Below are 21,217 nucleotides of genomic sequence, written 5' to 3'. Positions count from 1 at the left end.
ATGGTGTGGGGGAGATTTTCTTGGCACACTTTGGGCGCCTTAGTACCAACTGAGCATGGTTTAAACACCACAGCCTACCTGAGTATTGTTGCTGACCGTGTCCATCCCTTTATGACCACAGTGTTCCCATCTTCTGATGGCTACTTCCAGCAGGATAACGCACCATGTCACAAAGCTCACATCATCTCAAACTGGTTTCTTGAACATGACAATGAGTTCACTGTACTCCAATGGCCTCCACAGTCACCAGATCTCAGTCCAATAGAGCACCTTTGGGATGTGGTGGAACGGGAGATTCACATCATGGATGTGCAGCCGACAAATCTGCAGCAACTGTGTGATGCTATCATGTCAGTATGGACCAGAATCACTGAGGAATGTTTCCAGCACCTTGTTGAATCTATGACACCAAGAATTAAGGCAGCTCTGAAGGCAAAAGGGGTCCAACCTGGTACTAGCAATGACTATATATAATTCATAACGTTATGATGCATGGCAAAAAATTTCACTACCTCACACGATTTGATTTTTTGTAATTACGATGCACATTTCTCACCATTTTCTTACAGTTTACAAAGCAAACAATGAATGGATTGATCATTAAAATAATAATCAGCTGATGAATCCATGGAAATTATTATTAGTTGCAGCCCTGTATGAAATTAAAAAACAAGCTCCACTTTAAAAAAATAAAAGACTAAAATTCTGCATAAACATAATGCATGAGTACTAAAAATCTAATAATATACTGTAATACGGCGTATAAATATATAAAAATCCTTTCCTATACTATCCCCACCTTGGCTGCCTCTGGACTGGTCAGACACAGGATCTTCTCAAAATACTCAGCAGCATCACGTTGTTCATATACTAAAAGAACAAGAGGACAAAAATATCATAAGACAAATAAGACGCCTCTCTGAGTCAGAAACAGGCTCAACAGTCTGTAACCAAGCAACTACAGCAGCAGTGTGATGTCTCATATTACAACTTACTGTTCGAGATCCCCAGTTTCTTTATCACGTGATTTGTTTTAGCCAGATTTTGCTGTAAATCAGCAAACAGTTTTTCGAGCACAGTGTCAATCCTTGTTGAGTCTTCACTGCAGCATCTGTGGCACGATGAGAAAAGTAACATACGACTTTATCAGATGTGTAACCAGTAAGGCAAAGTCAGATTGTTTAAACTGATTTAGAACAATGCTTGTGCAAACTGCATGATTTCTATAGCTTCACATTTTGGAAAATTTGCTGCTGTATGTGTGAAGCTGGACTCATCAGCTGGTCAGCTATAGCTTCACATTAAGACTGGGAACAGGGGGAAACAGCGAGTCTGGCTCTGTCTGAAGTTTAAAAAAAATTAAGCCAACTAGCGCCTCTGAAGCTCACTAATTAAATGTATTTTTCTTTCTTTATTTTTGCATTTATTAGTAATATTATTTATTAGGGGATGACATGCAGCAAAGGGCCAGAATTGGAATCAAACCCACGAACACTGTGGCAAGGACAAAAAAAAATCTGAGTTAGATTTAAGTCATAATATGATGAGTCTTAATTTAGTCTTAATTTAATGAGAAAAAAGTCTTAAAGTCTTAAGTCTTAATTTAATGAGAATAATGTCATACTTCTTCAAGGAAAAAGGCATGATATTATGAAAATAAAAGTTGTAATTTTATGGGAGAAAAGTTGGAATATTAAGTGAATAAAGTTGCAGTTTTACAAGAAAAAGTACCAATGCTGTGCAAGTGAAGTTTGAATTTCACAAGAGAAAATTCAGTCAAAGTGAACAAAATTGTAATTTTACAAGTCATAATATTATGCAAATTAAGTTGTAATTTTACAAGAAAAAGGACGCAATATTATGTGAATAACTTCATAATTTTAAGAGAGAAAAGTCATAATTTTACGAGAAAAAGTTGCAATATTATGTAAATAGTCATAATTTTACATGGAAAAAAACTGCAACATTATGTAAATGAAGCCGTAATTTTACAAGAGAAAAGACGCAATATTACATAAATAGAGTCGTAACTTAACAAGAAAAAGGTTGCAATATTGCGTAAGTAAAGTCGTGATTTTACAAGAAAAAGTTGCAATATTATGTAAATCAAGTCGTAATTTTATAAGAAAAAGGTCACAATATTATGTGAATAAAGTCTTCATTTTACAAGACAAAGTCGTAATTAGTGAACAAAGTCGTAAATTTATGAAAAAAGTTGCAATATTACATGAATGAGGTCGTAATTGACAAAAAAGTTACAGTGTTACGTGAATAAAGTTGTAATTCTATAAGAAAAAGGTTGCATCATTATGTGGATAAAGTCATAATTTTACAAGAGAAAGTTGTAAATAGTAAACAAAGTCATAATTTCATTAAAAAAAGTTGCAATAATAAATTAATTAAGTCGTAATAGTTTGACCAAAAAGTTACAATATTACGTGAATAAAGTTGTAATTTTATGATAAAAAGTTGCGATATTACATCAATAAGGTTGTTACTTTACAAGCCAAAGGTTGCAATACTACATGAATAAAGTTGTAATTTGACAAGAAAAACTTGCAGTATTATGTGAATGACGTCATAATTTTACACACAAAAAGTCATACTATTACTATTATACTAAGTTGCTCTTTTACAAGACAAAAATCGCAATATTACGTAAATAAAGTTGTAATTTTACAATTTTTTTCTCTTGACAGTGAGCTGTAAAGTGCTGGTGTATTTTGTTACCTTTGGACAGAGCCAGGGTAGCTTTTTCCCTCTGTGTCCAGTCTTTATGCTAAGCTAAGCTAACCAGCTGCTGATTCCAGTTCCATATTCATATATATCAAGAAATTGAAATAGAGCATTTTCCAAAATGCTGAACTATTCCTTTAAAATCGTAAAGAGGTTAAAAAACAACAACAGCAAAAAAAACAACTTCTTGTATATCATTACAACTCAAATAAAGCCGAGGTTACGAACCGTTTCACAGCCTCCCGGAAGTCTTGGGTCATGAAAAGCACCTGAAGCACGCTGTTCAAATAGCATGTCAGACCTGGACTGTCCAGGCCATAATAATCTGAAGGCACAACAGTGACAACACACACATTATGATAAAACTCAGAAGTGTATAAGCCACAAGTATTATAGCACACGATTTAACATCACTTACCTGAGATGTTGAGGCTGTCTAGTTTCTCTCTGAACATTTGAACAGTGTCATGATTCATAGTGATGTCTTTCAAACGAGAGTGCTGGCATTTTTTAGATTAGTGAACTTGTTTGCGGATGGATGGATTCAGCCTGTTGAAGCAGATAGATACAAAAAAGTAAAGAAACAGCCACATATTAACAGAATTAATCACAAAAAAACATGTAGATGTGGCCTTAATTTACACTCGAGGCTTATAAACTAGACCGGTAGAAACACAACCATTAACAACAATAGAACAAAATTTAATGGTTAAAAAACACAGGAGGGAAGCTTTACAGGACTGTAAACTTGTGAGTTTTGAAAGTATTTTGACACTGTTGTTGGCTAATAGTGATGGTGGAGAGGTTCTCTTATTGCATTTATCTATAAAGGTGGAAGGCTGACATGTAGAAACTGTCAGAAATGTAATAATATTGGCAACACTGCGAAGACTTGACGTTATGTTGTCTTGCTATTGTTTTTGCCGAAGCCGTTGTGTCATAAATCCCGTAAAAATAACAATTAAAAGCCTAGTCTAGCCTGGTGTGGCTACGTATTTTGACAAATAAAGGCCTGTCTCAATTAGAGGCCTGGTCTGGTTACCAAGCAGTTATTTGTACATAATTGTTCGGATGTATAAAACCGGATTGTTGATGACCTACTTGAGCTAGCATTAGTTAGCCATTTCGAATGTGCATACAAATATTAAAGCGACACTTACCTTTCTGGAAATTTTACGCTTTTCTTTGTTAAGGTTAAAATACTATTAATAAGCTGATGGCACACTAAAATGTAAGTGAATTCCACCAGAGATAAAAACTCATAGCTGTACCATTCTCATATGGTTCTAAGAAAACTCCGACCAACCATTTCATTCGGACCGAATGCGACCTGTCTGTCATTCCCACGTGGAGGCTTCCGACTGGACTGACGTAACCGCTCGCGTTAACACCACCCTGAGCCTCCTTGTTTGTTGCCAGTCACCAGTACTATCTAACGTTGGCTTTTACGTTATTTTATAAAACTCATCAGTCATCACTGACCCTGGATAAGCTTCAAAACTCCGGGGTTGCATTTGACTGTGCAGGACAGGTAACGTTATGTTTAGTTTGCTTCTAATATAACGTTATATGACAACACAGCATCCAGTTGCTAATGGCTAACGTTAGCGTACTGTAGCGTAGCCTCTGAAACATTAACGTGATCTTCCTTGTGCGTTTCCACTTACTAGTAACATTAACGCTACTGTCTAACGTTAGCACTGTAACCTTATTCTAAAACTCATGAGTCATCACTGACTCCGGTTGAGTTTTAAAACTCTGGGGTTGCGTTTGACTGTCTTGATTGTAACGTTACACTCGCTCTCCTCTTCCGTGTATCTAACGTTACCATGCCAACGCCTACGTCTATCATAGATGTAATGAGGATGTAACGGAGGAGGGGGATGGGACTTTGGAGGGAGGCAGGAGTTGTGGATGTTCAAATTTTTTCAAAGTGCTGTGTGAAATGCAAGAAAGGTCAGAGTAGCTTTAATGTTTAAACTTTTGTCAACATGGAGATGCTACACATCATTAGCTCGGTTGATTTCACTGCAACCATGAGCACCAGGGAAGGCAAAATAAACAAGAGGTGACTTGTTTCTTCTGAAGCTGTCAGTAAGTCAGAATATGTATCCATTCTTTGATTACCTGGAAAGTTAGTTTTACTCCTTTTGTGTGTAAGGATCAAAAGAATCAAGTGATTTTCACAGAAAATAATTCAAGCTATGACTATTATTTTAACAGGATAAAGTCCCAAATATAGGCCTGCTGAGTTTAGTGATTTAAGCAAATAATAGCCTAGGCTACTAACTGAAGTTTAACGCTATGTTATATTTTGTATATCACAGTGTCTTTTAGCAGATAAATATTTCTCTGTTTCCTGCCCAGAGACTACAGATGAAAATCTGGTCATAGCTAACTCTGGTGCAGTTTAGCAGCTGTGCACTGCTCAGGTTTCAAACTTGTGATGGAGTATTTTTGTGCAGCTGCTTTAACCTAACTCCATTACACAGGCCTATAACCACAACACGCAGATCACAAGACGAAAGCAGATCGGTTGGTCATTTTTAACGGCAGCTACTGAGTGAAACTTTTAGGCTTTTCAGTCCAAACAAAAAAACTATGAAAAGTTATGACAAGAAGTAAGCAGTGAACGCAGCTGTTGTGTTTGAGTGTTACGGAAACACATGTGGCCTGAATCCTCCATTATCCAGCGTTGAAGAATGGACATTTAGACAATAATACACCCACTATGAAGTGCTAGCCACACCTACACTACAACTCCGAAAGTCCAATAACACACCTGAAGACTTTTAAGTTGGGTATGTGGTGAAATGGGAGGGTAAAACACGAGAACACTCACCGTGCGTCTGTGTACCCGCCAGGCTGCTGCAGTCTTCTTTCACTTTCGATACCAGCAGTGAGCGGCTTTAGGAGGAAGACACAGAGAGCGACCACACACACACAAACTACAAGACTAGACTCCCAGCTGAAATACAGACTCTGGAGACTTTATACAAATAACCGAGTGTAAAATTTTAGCACAATAATCCTCCAGAGTTGATTAGTTTCAGGTGTGGCTGTTGTACTTCCGGTTGCTCTCAAGAATCAAAGGTGAGTCCTGAGAAAACTGCCTTTGTCTTTCAGGTGAGACAGAACTTCCTCTTCCTCTTTTTCCTCAGCACTTGAATTAAAATTAACAAAATGCTCACACTTCCTGAGAGTGAACTACTTGCAGTTATTTAGTCATTTAAACTTGGATAACAGTCACACTTTCAGTTTGGTTATAATTTCTTGTCATGATTTGAGCTTGTCAGTAATATCCACTTGAACAGAAGCACCTTAAATTGTCTGTTATGGTGTTTATCTTGCTGTGTATTTACTGTAAAGGTTTCTATTCAACCATGAGCCAGCTGGAAATTCCCTGAGAGCCCGTTCAATGAGTCACATGTAATTATATCAGCGCAGTCACGCCAGTAAAATATGCTGACAGTATGACTCCAGATGTTTTCAAACTATTAATAACTCAGTCATATTGAAACACACAGACATGGTACAGATATTTTTAGATTCAGCGTGACTTACACTTCTCTGGGATGTTTTGGCTAGATAAATACATCGCCAATACACGTCCATAAATTCGCATAAACATCGTGCTCCTCACTTAATGCAGAACTCCCTTTAGAATAATCGCGTTTTAAACTTTTCTTCAATATTTAACTATTCCAGTGACGAATATCTGTACATATGTGTGTACATTACAAACAGGGACTACTGATAGCTAATTTGGCATAATTTAAATGGTGCCAGTATGCCAAAAATAGAAATATAGGCTAAGGAGAAGTTGTAACCCACAGCTAACTCACTGACAACTCACTGCAGCGTCATAGCCTACTTCCTGTTTACATATCTCAAAGTCCAAGCATTATGGGAACTGTAGTTCTAATACGTAACATGATCACAGCAAAATTCCATTAATATTAATTAATATAAACTTCTCATGTTATACAATAATAACTATTGATAATAATTCTATTATTATTCAATAATTTAATTATTACGTTTTTTTTATTATAATTGTATTATTATTATTAATATTAATATTATTGTTATATTTCAGTTTTATTTATTAGTAATATATTTATTATCAATTAATTAAATTATAGTAGTAATCTATCATTCCTACTACTACTACTACTAATAATAATAATAATGATTATTATTATTATTATTATTTTTACTTCTGTTATTTTGTATTTATGATTATTATTTTCTTTATTTTTAATTTAAATTATTAAGTAGTTAGTTTTTTATTATATTATCAATTACACAACAAAAACAACAATAATAATACTAATAATATAATAATAATAATAATTATAATCAATTAATTAAAATTATTATTATTATTATTATTGTTATTGTTGTGTAATTGATAATAAAATAGAAATTCATTCATGTTGTTGTTATGTTTTTATTAGTAATGTATTTATAATCAAATAATTACATTATCATTAATTTGTCATTTATAATAATAGTTACTTATTATTTTTATTCTTTTATTTTGTATTTATGATTATTATTTTCTTTATTATTAATTCAAACTATTAAGGAAATCATTCATTTGTCTATTTTTTTATTTTTAGGATTAATTCAATAACAATTAATTTTATTGTTATTATGTTTTCTTTTAGTATTAATTTATTCTCAATTTATCATTTATGATAATAATTATTATTCATTTTTACTTCTATTATTTTGTATTTATGATTATTATTTTCTTTATTAATTCATGTTAAGTAGTTTATTTATTATTCTGATTATTATTATTATTATTTATTATTATAATTTGTGTGTTATGTATTGTTATTCATAATGTTAAGATGTTTTCTATTTTTTTTAATTTTTTTATCCATTTATTACATTATTGTTATTATTATTATCATTATCATTATTATTATTATTATTATTAATATTATTATTATTATTATTATTATTGTTACAACCTGGTATATGGAAAACCATGGTTCAAGTTATAATGATAGTAAAAATATTAAGTCTGTAAACTGGGATAAAGTGTTATAATAATAATAATAGAGCCTCTGCATATAGGAGAATCAAAATGAGCATTCGGGGACAGAACCAGGTGAAGAAGAAGTACGACCCCCTAGATACCACCCTGAAGTTTGTCAACAGGAAGAATGACTTGGATCCAATGTGTGACGATGATGATGATGACAGTCTAAGAGCAGAGATGTCCTGCGGCCACGCTGTCACCCCTGAGTCTCTCACACTGTGGTGTCTCCACCAGCTGGATGAGGTATCTCATGTCTTAAACACAATGTTTTAATCTAAGCAATTTGATCAAATTGGGAAAGAACTTTTTAAAGTGCAACTAGTGTTTTTTCTGTGCTTACACTGCCACCTGCTGGTGAGTGCAAGACATTAACTCAAACAAAACTAATCAAATGTTCAATGAAATGGGGCATTTATAAGGAAAATACCTCAGGTGCTACACTTGCAAAACTGAAACTATTTCATGAAGCTTCTTATGAGCATGAATCAGCAAAAGTTGATCAAACGAAAAGAAGTTACAACCTACAACATAGTCTTTAAAAAGGTGTGCCTCCTCCTAAACAAACATTGTGTTCAACAGCACCCAAAAGGGGATCTTTGGCTCGTAATCATAGGGATCTCCTCTCAGTGCTTTATGGGCGTAGATATAAAGGGCTGATTTGAAGGCAGCAAAAACACAACAACTCTTAATTTCAGGTGATTATACTGTACACTAAAGAAAATCTACTTATTGTATTATTAAGTCAATTTGTGCTAATATAGCCCCTAAATCCTACACACTGGACCTTTAAGTCCATTGATTTAAATAAAAGGTCAAAGGGTGAGGGGGCAAAGATAACCAAGGCTCTTACCGGTTCGGGGCATCAGCAGCATTCTTCATGTCTGCTGGCTTTGTCCTGCTGGCAAATACAGAAAGAAAAATCCAAGGACCATCCAGTTATGTTGTTTCCTTTCAAAGTTCCAGTTTAGCCAGTTTAGCTAGTTAACAGTTTAGTAACCTGGCCAACCTTTCTCTTCTGGAGTGAGTCGTCTTTCTCTTTGGAATCAGGCACCTTGATTGCTGATCTGGTCCAGCTGGGCTCCTCCATGTTTCCAGCCTCTGTCAGTGGACGTACCTGTCCCTTCTCTGGCTCCCTCCAGTGGTTTGACCAGAGATAGATATTAAGAATCCGATTAGTAATTTTTCACGTAGCAAAGTAATACAAAAGAAATGTGCAATTGCTGCATTAAGTTTGCCTTCATGTCCATTATGGAAGAACCCATTGCTCACTGCTGGAGGAAAGACCCTTACTAATAAGGAGTGGGAAAGTCATAACACCAGGAAATTGGGACAAATCGTAAAGCAGGAGAGAATAATGACACTCGGTGAAATTAAAGCTCATTTTATTCCTTATAAAATTAGGTTATCTACAGTATTTACAATTGAAATCCATATTGCAGAAGCTCGTGTCTCAAGGTTCCACACTGGCCTCAGATGGAGACATAGATAATAAATGAAGAGAGACTGTAGCAAATAGAAGCACAGTATCCAAACCTTATAGACTTATTTCACTCTCCTCCTGTGGTCATATTGATAAAGTTAAATAACAATGGGGATGTGACCTGGGTAAACACCTGCCTCTTGAACAGGACATACAAACTACTTATTAGAATCTGTTAGATATAAACTTACATCCATCAGGCATAACATTATGACCACCTGACTAATACTGTGTAGGTCACCCTTTTGCTGCGAAAACAGCCTTGACCCATTGAGGCATGGACTCCACTAGACCTCTGAAGGTGTGCTGTGGTATCTGGCACCAAGACGTTAGCAGCAGATCCTTTAAGTCCTTTAAGTTGTGAGGTGGGGCCTCCATCGATTGGATTTGTTTGTCCAGCACATCCCACAGATGCTCGATTGGATTGAGATCTGGGGAATTCGGAGGCCAAGGCAACACATCAAACTCGTTGTGTCCCTCAAACCATTCCTGAACCATTTTTGCTTTGTGGCAGGGCGCATTAACCTGCTGAAACAGGCCACTGCCATCAGGGAATACTGTTTCCATGAAAGGGTACACATGGTCTGCCACAATGCTTAGGTGGGGGGTACATGTCAAAGTAACATCTATACCATCCACGTCATGTAAAAGAAAATGTGATTAATCAGATCAGGCCACCTTCTTCCATTGCTACATGGTCCAGTTCTAATGCTCACGTGCCCATTGTTGGCGCTTTTGGCTGTGGGCAAGGGTCAGCATGGGCACCCTGACTGGTCTGCGGCTATGCAGCCCCATACATACCAAACTGCGATGCACTGTGTATTCTGACACCTTTCTATCAGAGCCAGCGTTAACTTCTTCAGCAATCTGAGCTGCAGTAGCTCGTCTGTTGGATCGGACCACGCAGGTGAGCCTCCGCTCCCCACGTGCATAAATGAGCCTTGGCCGTCCATGACCTTGTCGCCGGTTCACCACTGTTCCTTCCTTGGACCACTTTTAATAGATACTGAGCACTTCAGACCAGGAACACCCCACGAGAACTGCAGTTTTGGAGATGTTTTGACCCAGTCGTCGAGCCGTCACAATTTGGCCCTTACGCTTGCCCATTTTTCCTGCCTCTAACACATCAACTTTGAGGATAAAATGTTCACTTGCTGCCTAATATATCCCACCCACTAACATGATGAGGAGATAGTCAGTGTTGTTCACTTCAAGCCATGTGTAAGGTAAGGTAAAGGAGGTTGTTGGGTTGGTGCGGGGAGCAGTGAGAGCTGGCATGAGGGTAGTGCCTCTGGGATGCCAGAGATCACTGTCTAGCCTCCTGGAGGTGTTGTGGGACCAACTAGACGAAACACTGGTGAAAGGAGGTTCCCACCTGATTACGACACTGCCCAGAAATAAGGACAAGTGGGAAGGAGTTCAAAATACGTTACCTGGCTGCACCACTATGCCCAAGAAAGTGTTTGTGGGGAGTTAAAGTGGATGGTGTAAAATCTGGAGGAATACGACGTCTGTTAACACTGGCATTGCTTTTTGGAAAAATGATCATGTGTATGAACTGGAAACTTTCTTTTAATCTACATTTTAATGATTCTACAAAGATCAAATACAGACACGAGCATCCTTCCTTTTTGTGTCTCTCCAAGTGTCAGAAACCAGCAGTGAGTTTGTTATGATCCTAAACTGCTCCTTCTCTTTGTTGTTTTAAGGGTAAATACAACTTCAGATGTCCTGCCGTGGTGGAGGGGACCAAACTGTGCAATAAGCCGTGGTCGTACCAGGAGGTGCGCAGACTGGCTGATTTGTCTGTTGAGGAAATGAAGCACTTTGAGGAGACCATGGCTCTCCTGGCTGCTGTGGAGCACTGCAAAATGCAGCCAGTAAGTGGTCCAGTGGGGTTTGAAAGTTGAATTCTTTTGACTGTGTTATTTAAAACTAAATCAAATACTCTGATTTTCAATGTGTTCTTGTCAATGTTTTCCACATCAGTGCCCAAAGTGCAAAACGAATGTGGAGAGGAAGGATCTCTCCAACCTGTGTGTCTGCTGCATCATATGCACAGCCGACCAGAAGAAGACCTACCACTTCTGCTGGCAGTGTCAGAGGGAGTGGAAAGGTCCAGGCCCTCGATCTGACCGCTGCGACAATGACGGCTGCATCAACAGGGACCTGCAGCTACTGCAGACATGCAGGACCATCAGTCTGCCCTCAGTGACGGGGGTCACCGCCTGCCCCTCAGTCCGGGCCTGTCCTACATGCGGCGTGAGGGTGGAACACAGTCAACAATACTGCAAAAACATCACCTGCCCTCGCTGCCACGTGGAGTTCTGTTTCGTCTGCCTGAAACTAAAACGTGAATGTTCAGTGACCAGCTCGCCGTATAAGATCTGTCCCAGTGGTGTGGCTCCCAGACAGACATCTATCCCTGTGTGGCAGAGAAAGTGAAAAATGGGCCTGTCTACATATGTGTAAAGATAAACTCTTAACGCTCATTGATACGAATGTGACAGATAAACATACTCTCCAAAACAAGTGTAACTTTTTTTTTCTTTTTACATCTGGCCTACACTGCCTCCCTCTGGCTGGACTTTGAACTGCACCTGATGTTTTATCACTATGCAATAAACTACTGATAATGTTACTTATGATAAATTCTGTATCTACAAAATGAAACTGCTTGAAAAAGTTAATTTTGATTTCGATTGAGAAACATTCTGATCACTCAATAAAATCACAGAAATCTTCATGCATTGTAAAAATTTGTATTGTCTTTATTCACATTTACAAAGCATCTAGGTGCATGTTTTAAATTCACCAAATCAGAGCTGATGTGTCTTTAAAAGGAAAAAAAATCATCAGGATCAAACAAAATAAAATGTTCTCTGATCACTATCACAACACATCAAAAGTCACCACAACCTCTCTGCTGGCTACGACATGTATGTACACAAGATTGGATATATATGATTTTTTTTGTGTGCTAACCACTGCACCACCGTACTGCCCATTTTCACTTCTGTGTTGATCAAACCATCAATAAGCTCTGTCTCACATCAAACCTCAGTGTTTAACTTCTTTTCACATTGTGCCTTCCTCTTTTCTCCTTCATCCTGGGAATGAATTTTCTATGAGTCTTTTCTCATCTGTCCCTCCCCCTCTTTTTTTTTTTACACATTTTTTTTTCTTTTCAGCTGCATCATATGTCCCACTGGAGTTTATACAGCCTGTGGGTTTGAAGGAAAAGTATTTTATTCAATAATTCATTCAGGAGAAAAAAAAACAATGCTGTTGATATTTGACAGATTAATTTCTTTTACCTTACATAATACATTTCAAAGAAGTGAGTGATACTTACATAAACACTTAAAACATGATCTTAATTTAGAGCAAGATGGTCCCTTCTTTGGTGCAGCATCTGATTCTAAACAAAGATAATTTGCTGTCAAAGATCTGGAAGCATACAATATTTGACTGAATTAAATGATTAAACTTGTTATAAATGCAGAATTCTTTTGTAGTGGATGTCTAACTTTTATTGAGCAAAATTAATTTGAACCAAAAATATTTTAATACATTTCAAAAATATTCACTTCAAACCTGTGGCTACCCCAACTGGGCCTTTGCAAAAACTTCTAAGAGACGCAGAGCAGACAGAGAGGAAGAGACACAAAAACAAAACAACATCATCATTCCTTATGTCGCAGGAGTGTCTGCGAAACTCAGGAGGATTTTCAACAAACCCCACATCAGTCTATGCTTTCAACCCAGTAACACACTGAGACAGAAGCTCGTCCACCCAAAGGACAAAACACCCAGACATAAGCAGAGTAATGTAGCGTATGCTGTTCAGTGCAGCCAGAAATGCACAGATTTGTACAACTGGGGAAACAAAACAACTGTTAAGAGGCATTCTTTTATGTTGTGTACTCAATTTGCTATGTGACTGTTGTGTGACTGCTGTTTACTTAAGGGCAATATTTTGTGTTCACCACAGTGAGGCGCAAGTCTACAAATATTTTTTTTGTTTAGGCCATGCCCAGTCATGTTCTGTCAGAGGTTGGAGTTCATTCCCTCCGTGACTGAAGAAAATGTGAGGTCTCCAATAAATGTGCCTCACAGGCTAAAGATTATTATTGCCTCCGTCAGATTATTCCCTGAGTTCAACGCTGGTGAGGCTGCGGACCTCAACAACAACCACTCCACAAGCACATGGCACTGCACCGGAGAGCCAGCCCCTGAGGCCAAGACTCAGCTGTCCACTTACATCTACAGGAGAAGGGACACTCCTTTGAGGACAGCAATGTGCACATCTTGGCCAGGGAGGAAAGATGGTTTGAAAGAGGCTTGAAAGAAGCCATGTACGTCAAACTGAAATGACCACTGTGGCACTGACACACCAAACCGACGTCAGAGAACTAGCGGCGACGAAGCCAACTGTTCTGTCGCCCCACGTCGCCCTGTGTCAGTTGCATTTGAACACACTAGACGGACTACATCCGACGGCCAAGTAGCACGTACGTTCTGCGCCTGCATGAGAGAGAGTGGAGTGAGAGAGTGGTACATCCTGACAGCCGAGGTGTTACCTATCTGTCCAGCCCAGCACCGCAGCACCTACATGGACTATTACATTCAGACGGTCCCGGTGTTTCCTCCTCAGGCTCCACTTCACTCAGCTGCCCGATAAACCCGCTGCTTCTTCCTACCTGAATATATATACTCAATACATATTCATGTAACACTTGAAATTGGGTCACTCTGCATAGTGAGTACTTTTAACTTTTCATTTTAAGTAGGCCTACATTTCGCTGACAATACCCAGATACTTTTACTCAAGTCAGATTTGCAGCACTTTTACTTGTGACTGAGTTTTTGTTCTTTGTTGTGGGTACTTTGTCCACAACTGGACAAACATATCAAACAATAGAGACATGCAAGCATTGCACGTCTCATCCTCCGTCTCATTCCCCGCTGTCTTTCTGGGATCTGCCTCCTCAGCTGGGTAGCCTCCTCCTCAGCCTGCAGGTAAGGCTACAGCAATCCTGCTGCAATAACTGCGCCAAGACGCCTTCTCCGATCCGTTATTGATTTTTTATTTCCATCTCACCAATGCTCGCGATCACAATAACCACCAACTCTCCACAAACTTTTCCCCCTGCACTTGACTTTTGATTATAATCAGAAGCCAGCTGCGGAGAAAAGGTTTTAAAATACATTTTATGAAAATATTTTGGCTATTTATATGTTTTTGTATGTTTTTATATGTTGTTTATATATGTTGACACGTTAAAAACATATAGGCCTACATATTAATTTCTTACAATGTCTATGAAAAGACGCAGGGCTGGGCTGTGTTTATATTGTTTTATTCTAAATGCAGGTATACAACACAGCACAACAAGCCAAGGCGAGTGGAGGTGGTGACATCATCAAGTTCGCTGCTGTTCCATAAGCAGAAATGACTGTACTCCCGTCCTCCCGTTCTTGGGAAGTCCGGACTCTCGTGTGGACTTGCCAAGTCCGAACTGCCAAACTTGAGTATTGAGAAACGGTTCTTGTCTCTTATTCCTGCCAGTAAGGAGTTAGCATTAGGAGTTAGGAGGGATCTGTTAGGTGCGATGAGTAAGGTAACACGAGAGCTTTTTCAGTTTGAGGCCATGACGTATAAATACCGGGGAGACAAGGAATTGCGCGCCCTCCTTGTCCTCACAAACGAAGAGGCCATTAACTGTCAGATGACAGGACAGTGAAGAACGGGCCACTGTTGACGTCACATGCCGTCACAAGACTCTTTAAATGTGCATGTGGAAATGTTGATAGCTCACAGGTCTACATCTTTCAGCATGATTCCTGCTCATGTTAGAGACTTTCTACACATTCAAAACATATCTGTATTCTCTGAGAAAACTCTTTCTGCATTACCCTTCTCTCCTCCAGCCTGATGGCCTGATGCCTCACGTCTTTTCATCTGCACATCATCTTCTTCATTCTGTCCTGTTTTTCTCTTCTTTTCATTTTCAGTGTCCCTTTCTCCTCCACTTCTTGACATGATTTCTCTATGTATTGATTTAATCTTACCTCTGTACATGAGCAGATATGCAGTCTCGGACCTGGTGAACAATAATCTAAAGTTACTGTTTGCATAGAACAACAAAAATATGATAAGATCAAGTCAACACTTCTGGAAAATGTAATAAATCTCATTCACTATTGATAATATCTAACATACTTGTAAGTTGAGGTTTTTGCAGATGGCTGTCGTCTAACCTGCATCATTGAAAGAATGAACACTGTCAACAAATTAGCATTTCATTTCAGATCTTTCTGTTGGTTTGTTTTGAGTGTGTACGGCCCTAATGGAGTAGAGGAAGTAAAGTCCCCCTCACCTGACTGACGTGATGGTCATTAAACTCATACCAGGTGTTGTCCTCACTGCACAGGATGGTGGCTGTGTAATGTCCTCCTCTCAGACTGCCTATGTGATGCACCATCCCATACAGTCTGTACTCCTTGTCCTGCAATGAAGAACACTGTTATGTATATGAAGATTTTAAAAGCAAACAAAAGAAATTTAAAGTTACCTCCCCTTGCCTTTCTCTGTAACGTTCGTGGCACGTCGACACAGCAGTGTGATTTGAAATATGACATGGTGCTGTAGTCAAAGTCAAATCTCTTGAGGAGAAGAATCAGAATCTGAGGATATGTCACCATCTCACATCCCTAAATAACACAAGAAAGTTGAAAGTAAACAAACATATAAGGTCTTTATGTGATTCCAGTATAAATTTTGCTCAGGCTGCAGTTAATGTTTGAAAACTCACAGTGGTCGCCTCTGTTTTCTTTTCACATTCGTTGCAGTACACCATGTTGTCTCCACTGAATGATTTCTGCTGGAAAATTCTTTCAAAGCCTTCTCCCTGTAAAAACACATGTTGTAACAAAGTCCACATCCTACAAAAATGCTACATAGTATTTATTTTGGCAGTTGATCTGTAACCAAGTAAACATTTACCACCTATTTTGGCTGGACGGCAGACACGAGGCCAGCCCCTTTAATCACAACAATCTGTCTGCGTGACTGACTGACTGAATGAGTGGGTGATGAAGTTACACCATTGGTCGCAGTGACTGATAATTAGTGTTTGTGTTTCCCCACTGACTGTTGCTCTTTCAAAGTGAATAAGTACTGACAGGCTGACAGTCCTGTATTAGGCCTACAGTATTCCTCATTTTGTGTAACAAGTGTGGCCTGGTAGCATGGCAGAATTAGCAACCTAGATAGCTAACTAGCCAGCTGCAGTTGAAATGCCATTTTTGGACAGGAAAGAGAGGATCACCTCACCAGTTTGTCTACAGAACAGCCGTGTCTGTATGACACAAGCTTTACATTCATTTAAATGTTATGGAATATTACGTGTTACAATGTCAGACAGGTGTCACCACCACTATGAGGAGAAAGTGGAAACGGGAGACTGATTGAAATTTAAGTGTGTATTATGTGATTAAATGTCAGAACAGGTGCCACCACAATAATAAAATTCTCCTTTTGGTATTCACCGCCGATAGGATGTTTTACAAACTATTGGTATTGGTGGGACTTAGGCTACACCCCTAAATGAAGTTTAAGAGGGCAGGGTTGTGTTTTATCGAGATAAAGGAAGTTTGATCAGTTCCAAAGAAAGCAGATCCCCTCTGCTGTGTGACTGTCTCAGTGTAATGTTCTACCATTTTAACATGTATTTATGTTCATTTTTGGGCTGGATCACAACAAAAGGGACAACTCATGGATGTATGAAGAGACCTGGATACAGCGTGAAGGCTGGGCCCCGTTCATTCCTAAAAGTTGCTCAGTGGCGCATGTAGCCAAAATGGCTCAACTGCTGTGTATTAAATTACCCAGATGATCACACAGCAGGCGCGATAGAGACTTTCACCAGCCAAGCCAGCTACCTACAGTTTAGCATGCTGCTAACTTGAATGGGAATAAAATTTCAAATTCAAATTCAGTTCAAATGTAGCAAAGTACAATAGGCTACTTCAGTCAAAATTTACTTCAATAAAAGTAAAATTACAGATTTCAAAAACTACTGAAAAAATTACAAATTACACAAAAAAACTACTCAATTACAGTTACTTCCCACCTCTGACTACCCAGATGGTGCACTCAAAACGGTCAAGAAATTGAGGAACTATGGACACTTTTCGCCCTCAATGGTCGCCATCTTGGCTACGTAGCGGAAGGGGAGGGACCACTTTTCAAACTGGAAATAGCGACCGTGAACGTCGCTGCATTGTGTTTTTTGCACTAAGCACCACTATACTGTTGTCGGGTATAAGCCAGCAGTATGTTTATTGGGTTAATTTAGCAGTCTGTAATGATTTGGTACCACAAACGATAACGCTAATGCTAATGCTAGTTTGCTAACTAGCTAATTTGCGGTCATCATTTCCGGTAAGTGCACAACGACCGTGGTTGGTGTGAGACACCACTACCCTGTCAAAATGTGTGCACTACGCCAATAAGTACATAGTGTGTATAGTATACTATATGGCAGTATGTGGTTTGAGACCCACCATATGTGTCAGCCCTGTGACAGTCAGGGCTGCAAGGACACTAACTGCTCTGACAATTAATTTATAAATCCAACTTCCTTGCTCGTGCACTAACCCTAACCCTAGTATCACTTTTTGACTAGGCACATTTAATAAATTGTGTTTAAAATGTAACTAATGGCTTTATTAATGGTGAATCATCGACTAATAACTGATGCTTTATGAATCAGTTGTAAGTCAGTGGATGCTATGTTAAAATACTAAAGTAGAATTTTGATCTTTGGCTGCTTACCACACTGTAGGTTGTATCATCATGGGTATCTTTTAGTGACAGAGGAAGAGTCCAGAATGGATTAGTCTCTTCAATGATGCTGTGGCCTTCAGTACATTTTGTTGTGTATCTCAGCTGTCCTTTGAAAACCTTGAGAGAGAAATATAAATTATAACACAGCTTTCTGATTAGTTTCTGATTAGATTCTTATGGAAGCACATTGGTGCCACGCCAGGAAAAGAAAACATCAGTATATATGTTATAACATGTTTTTCATGTTTTTACAAGGTATTTTTTATGTTATAACAAGAAACCTTTTGTTATAACAAGATACGGTTTTACAAGATATTTTCATGTTTTCAGAAGAAACTTTTCTTGTTTTAACATTATGCTTATTTACTTTGCAGCGTGAAATGTTTCATGTTATAACGTGATCCCATATCACATTATAATGTGTAATTCTTGTTATTTTGTGATAACTTAACATATTGTTATAATGTAAAACGTATGTATTAAAGAGGAAATAGTGTTGGAGAACAGTTCTCTCACCTCAGAGGCCTGTGGGCTGACTTTCTGTAAAATCATCTCCAGGCATTCAGCTGCATCACGTTGCTGACAAACTGAAAATGATGTGGAAATTTTAATCCAGCAAAACATCTCAGTGAACCTACAGCTGCTATTTGACTTTCCCTCCTGTTGTTATTTAACATGTTTTTTTTTTTAACTGATCACTGGCCACTCACCGTTTTTAATCTTCAAACTCTTCGTGATATTTTCTGTTCCAGATGTAGTTTCTTTCAGTCTTTTAAAGAGGTTTCTCAGCTCTTCATCTGTGTCCTGTGATTTTGGATCCAACCTTAAGGAAGAGGGGAGTTTACTGATGACTGTCTGTTTAAATATTATAATGTTAAAAGTGTTACTCACAGACCAGAACGTCTGATTTTCCTTTGGACAGCTTACTTCCTCACCAAACAGCACCATCTCCTGATACACTCAGCTGTATCACTTTGTCTGGTTAATACTTGACATAAAGTCTTCCTGCTTCTATTTTCTACAGATGAAAGTTTCAAACCTGTCATGGATCTCTGGTGTCATGAAGAGAACTTGCAGGACACTGTTGAGGTAACATGTGGCACCCTGGTTGTACAGACCATAATGACCTCCCTGTGGCTGCCTTACTTTAATGGAAAGAAAATCACAGTGTCATTACACCATCTTCATTAACTTATAGACGTGCAAACAAATCAGAGTGGTAGGAGAGCACACAGAGCTGGACCGAGCACATCCGACACCCTAAAGGTTCTCCAACAACTTGTGTAAAAGTTACAAAACAATCCATTGTGCCTCACAGGGATATCCGTACACTTTCAACTGTACATGACTGTTAGGAAACCAGTTCATCTCATTGTTATGGACAGCCTGGTGCCACATAGTGAAAAGCAGAGAAAAGAAAAAAAACAACAACAACAGGTGTGGTTCAGTGAGTAAGCATTAGCCAGCTCACATGATTGTACAAGGATTCATGGGAAACAGTTGGTTGTATCATTTATGTTGTGTACAAATGGGATTTATGAACAGGCCAGTTTATCTTTGCTAACAATATTTTGGATTCTTGTTAATGTGTTTTTCAGACACATTACATTTGGGGAACCAAAACCCTGAAATTATCAAACAGTAATGTACAATTGATAAAAGTGCTCATTGTATATGATTTCCCCATAGAATTACACTTATTTTACCATATTTAGCAATACTTATGTAATATTAAGTATTTTGATGAAACCAAATACAGGTATATATTTTTTCTGCACAGTGACACCTGCATTATCACCTACCTATCATCCACCCAGTGGCCTGTAATAATCTTTTGTACTTCACCTGCATCTTTTTAATCACCTTTTCGTTTCTTCCTCTCTGCTTCTGTCACCTCATCCTGGGAGCTGGCCATCTTTCCTTTTGAATCTGCCCCTGAAAGTGTTATTGCATTTTATTATTTCATTTATCTGGAAAAATTCAGTTCCATTTCAGTCTTGCAAATAGTCAAATGTAGATATTACAATGCACAGCAACACTTAAGGCCTTGTGGCATACAGTCTGGTCCAGGAGGTGGCGCTATTACTCCACTTGTTTATGCTCACTCTTCAGCTGTAATAGATGTACATGACACCACAGGAATCATTTCGTCATCAAATATAATGTCTGTAAACAACATAATGGTTGCATGTTTGCAAATATTTAGTCTTATAAATTGGTTTATTTCTTCAGAAGTGTTGATTTAGTTGTAATGATTTGCATGGTCATGCTCATTTTAAGTCTCATGATTGAGATAATCTTGTAAAAATAATTGTGATTAACAACTTCTGATTATTCTAGCTATATATGATATACGATAATAAATAGGCCTAAGCACTTCTCTGAAACAGTCCAAAAAGAAGTCATTGAGCTTAACAAATGTCAAGGCTTGCATTTAAGGTGTTTTGGGTGGTGTGGTGCACCCTTGATACATTTCTGAAACGGTTCTGAAAATTATTATAAGAACAAACGCTTAGGCAAAACACCTGCATTGTTGTTTCGCAGTGCCCACAGTGACACTTAATATTGTCCGTGTATTGGCTGTGATGACACCTCACACCGATTACAAACTACTCAGAATCACTTTAACATGATAAAAGAACATTTATGCGAAGATCAGACAAAATGTGGGAATACTTACTGACAGCGGACCATCAGACAAGACATCGGTAAGTCCCAGTGGAGCATTGTTCCCTGTCAGTGTCAACCTGTCGCTCAGTGACAGCCTCCGTCGCGTCATGAGACTTGCTTATTACATTATAGGAAATGGGGCCGAGACAATTTATGTTTCAGGAAACTCAAGGCAGCATTCAAATTTATACTTAGGCTACTGTATAATTTAACTGTCTTATAATTTTGATGATTCAATGTTACAAAAATGTTTTCAAGTGGTCACAGAACTATGTTTCTGTTTTGCTAAAATATTGGAAACTCTGTTTACTCTGTTTTTGTAAGAATCATTTCACTGGACTTTGCTTTATGTTCTTTAATCACATCTCGTCACGGTATGTATTTTGATCTCCATATCTTTTTTTCAATGTATTAATTTCCA

General features: G+C 38.2%; 3 protein-coding genes across 3 annotated transcripts in view; 1 reads left to right on the top strand and 2 right to left on the bottom strand.

The window, feature by feature from the left end:
* LOC126403797 (uncharacterized) overlaps positions 1 to 5,717 on the bottom strand; it is a 12,607-nt gene extending 6,890 nt beyond the window's left edge. Inside the window, exons 1-5 of the mRNA XM_050066586.1 lie at positions 5,579 to 5,717; positions 3,155 to 3,285; positions 2,965 to 3,061; positions 996 to 1,111; positions 800 to 870 (exon numbers count right to left, since the gene is read on the bottom strand). Of these exons, the coding sequence (XP_049922543.1) occupies positions 800 to 870; positions 996 to 1,111; positions 2,965 to 3,061; positions 3,155 to 3,212 (342 nt within the window). The 5' untranslated portion in view covers positions 3,213 to 3,285; positions 5,579 to 5,717. The remainder of the gene's footprint in view (positions 1 to 799; positions 871 to 995; positions 1,112 to 2,964; positions 3,062 to 3,154; positions 3,286 to 5,578) is intronic.
* On the top strand, positions 5,694 to 12,031 carry LOC126403806 (E3 ubiquitin-protein ligase RNF19A-like). The gene is made up of 4 exons (XM_050066597.1): positions 5,694 to 5,829; positions 7,828 to 8,035; positions 10,982 to 11,152; positions 11,262 to 12,031. Exons 2-4 carry the CDS (start codon positions 7,838 to 7,840, stop codon positions 11,715 to 11,717), a joined length of 825 nt encoding a protein of 274 aa, XP_049922554.1. The 5' UTR covers positions 5,694 to 5,829; positions 7,828 to 7,837; the 3' UTR covers positions 11,718 to 12,031.
* Positions 12,026 to 20,879, bottom strand: LOC126403802 (ubiquitin carboxyl-terminal hydrolase 47-like). The gene is made up of 13 exons (XM_050066590.1): positions 20,807 to 20,879; positions 19,990 to 20,061; positions 19,166 to 19,271; positions 18,837 to 18,949; positions 18,643 to 18,713; positions 18,115 to 18,243; positions 16,091 to 16,186; positions 15,861 to 15,989; positions 15,656 to 15,784; positions 15,499 to 15,536; positions 15,192 to 15,379; positions 12,628 to 12,693; positions 12,026 to 12,496 (listed from the first exon to the last, which is right to left on the bottom strand). The coding sequence occupies exons 2-13, from the start codon at positions 20,039 to 20,041 to the stop codon at positions 12,378 to 12,380; spliced, it is 1,236 nt and encodes a 411-aa protein (XP_049922547.1). The 5' UTR covers positions 20,042 to 20,061; positions 20,807 to 20,879; the 3' UTR covers positions 12,026 to 12,377.
* Positions 20,880 to 21,217: the final 338 nt, after the last annotated feature.

Source organism: Epinephelus moara, chromosome 17 (genome assembly GCF_006386435.1).
Source record: "Epinephelus moara isolate mb chromosome 17, YSFRI_EMoa_1.0, whole genome shotgun sequence".
Taxonomy (NCBI): domain Eukaryota; kingdom Metazoa; phylum Chordata; class Actinopteri; order Perciformes; family Serranidae; genus Epinephelus; species Epinephelus moara.
The sequence above is the reverse complement of the archived record's forward strand: the minus strand, read 5'-3'. Positions and strand labels throughout refer to the sequence as shown.

Excerpts from the sequence above, each read along its gene's own strand:
- LOC126403806 (XM_050066597.1), top strand. The coding sequence starts at position 7,838 with ATGAGCATTCGGGGACAGAACCAGGTGAAGAAGAAGTACGACCCCCTA. Across the intron at positions 8,036-10,981 it reads GTCTCCACCAGCTGGATGAG|GGTAAATACAACTTCAGATG; the intron begins GTATCTCATGTC and ends TGTTGTTTTAAG. Across the intron at positions 11,153-11,261 it reads AGCACTGCAAAATGCAGCCA|TGCCCAAAGTGCAAAACGAA; the intron begins GTAAGTGGTCCA and ends TTTCCACATCAG.
- LOC126403802 (XM_050066590.1), bottom strand. The coding sequence starts at position 20,041 with ATGGCCAGCTCCCAGGATGAGGTGACAGAAGCAGAGAGGAAGAAACGA. Across the intron at positions 18,714-18,836 it reads GAGTTTGAAGATTAAAAACG|TTTGTCAGCAACGTGATGCA; the intron begins GTGAGTGGCCAG and ends CATCATTTTCAG. Across the intron at positions 12,694-15,191 it reads TCAGGCTGGAGGAGAGAAGG|AATCAGATGCTGCACCAAAG; the intron begins GTAATGCAGAAA and ends ATCTTTGTTTAG.